At 54.3% G+C, this 1,657-nt stretch overlaps 1 protein-coding gene across 1 annotated transcript in view; it reads right to left on the reverse strand.

Moving 5' to 3' along the window:
• Positions 1-870: 870 nt before the first annotated feature.
• The window catches only part of LOC105503738 (ras GTPase-activating protein 4-like), a 28,733-nt gene continuing 27,946 nt past the window's right edge, over positions 871-1,657 (reverse strand). The window contains exon 17 of the mRNA XM_011930785.1: positions 871-1,080. Coding sequence (XP_011786175.1) covers positions 880-1,080 — 201 coding nt within the window. The 3' untranslated portion in view covers positions 871-879. The remainder of the gene's footprint in view (positions 1,081-1,657) is intronic.

Raw genomic sequence — 1,657 nt, forward strand, 5'->3', positions numbered from 1 at the left:
GGGCACAGTGGCTCACACCTGTAATCCCAGCACTTTGGGAGGCTAAGGCAGGAAGAGAGCTTGAGGCCAGGAGTTCAAGACCAGACTGGGCAACATAGTGAGACCCTGACTCTATAAAAAAATAAAATAAAAAATTAGCTGGGCACGGTGGCTCACGCCTGTAATCCCAGCACTTTGGGAGGCCGAGGCAGGCGGATCACGAGGTCAGGAGTTGGAGACCAGCCTGACCAACATGGTAACACCCCATCTCTACTAAAAATACAAAAATTAGCTGAGTGCAGTGGCTTGTACCCGTGGTACTTGGGAGGCTGAGGCAGGAGAATCACTTGAACCTGGGAGGCGGAGGTTGCAGTGAGCCAAGATCTCACCACTGCACTCCAGCCTGGATGATAAGAGCTAGACTCAGTATCAAACAATAACAACAACAACAACAACAACAAAAACAAGAACAGCTTGACCAACATGGTGAAACCTCATCTCTAGTAAAAATACAAAAAAATTAGCTAGGCTTGGTGGCGAGTGCCTGTAATCCCAGCTACTGGGGAAGTTGAGGCAAGAGAATTGCTTGACCCTGAGAGGTGGAGGTTGCAGTGAGCTGAGATTGTACCATTGCACTCTAGTCTGGGCGACAGAGTGAGAGTTGGTCTGAAAAAAAAAAAAGAAGAAGAAGAAGAAGAAGAAAAAAGAAATGGGATTCTAACATGTTTTCGGGCCTCCTTAGAGTCGTCAGCGAATTCACTCATATGCATCACACGCAACGCGTGGCATTTCCCAAACCACCTGGTCCATGGGACCCTTTCTGCCCAGAGCACCTGGAGGGGCCACCATTCCTTGGGTTAGGTCCCTGCAGGTGCACAGCAGGGCTCAGGGCCCTGTCGTTCAGCCAGAGGCCCGATCTCGCAGTGGATGGATGCAGAGCCTGGTGTCCAGGCCTCCTCTCCTACCTGTCTTCTCTTTTTGGTGGCAGCAGCTCCACTTTTCCCCACGGAAGATGCCAGGGTGGTAGGAGCCCAGCAGGCCGGTGTTGTTGATGCTCACCTTCCGCAGCGCAGACAGCCACTGGTTCAGCTCGTTCACACACTGCAGGGGAGGGGGAGGGGGAGGCCTGTTCAGACGTCACCTCCTCCAGGAAGCCCTCCTAATGCCAGATGCCATGTTCCCCACCACCCCAACCCAGCAGCTTTGAGTGAATTAGGAGAGGCTGCCCTTCCTCCAGGGTAACATGGCCCATGCCTGGGCGCATGGCCTGGAGAGCAGGTGCGGTGGCTCACTCCTACAATCCCAGCACTTTGGGAGGCCAAGGTGGGAGGATCGCTTGAACCCAGGAATTCAAGACCAGCCTGGGCAACACAGCAAGACCTCATGTTCTCTCCCACCTGTCTTTTCTCTTTGGTGGCAGCAGCTCCACTTGTCCCCACAAAAGGCACCGGGATGGTAGGAGCCCAGGAGGCTGGTGTGGGCTGGACTTCAGCTGCCATTGGCCCCTTGGCCCCACTCATAGGTATTCCAGAACCCGCCAACTATATTGTGGCCCTGATATCAGTACTTTTCCCTGTGGCTCTGGACCCTGACCCAAAAGGGAACCCCTAGAGGAAAGGGCACAGAGGGGGCAGGTCTGTGACTTCCTCTAGGACGGTCACGCCTGCCCCTCCAGCTG

The sequence above is a fragment of the Colobus angolensis genome, unplaced genomic scaffold, assembly GCF_000951035.1.
Source record: "Colobus angolensis palliatus isolate OR3802 unplaced genomic scaffold, Cang.pa_1.0 Scaffold120, whole genome shotgun sequence".
NCBI lineage: Eukaryota > Metazoa > Chordata > Mammalia > Primates > Cercopithecidae > Colobus > Colobus angolensis.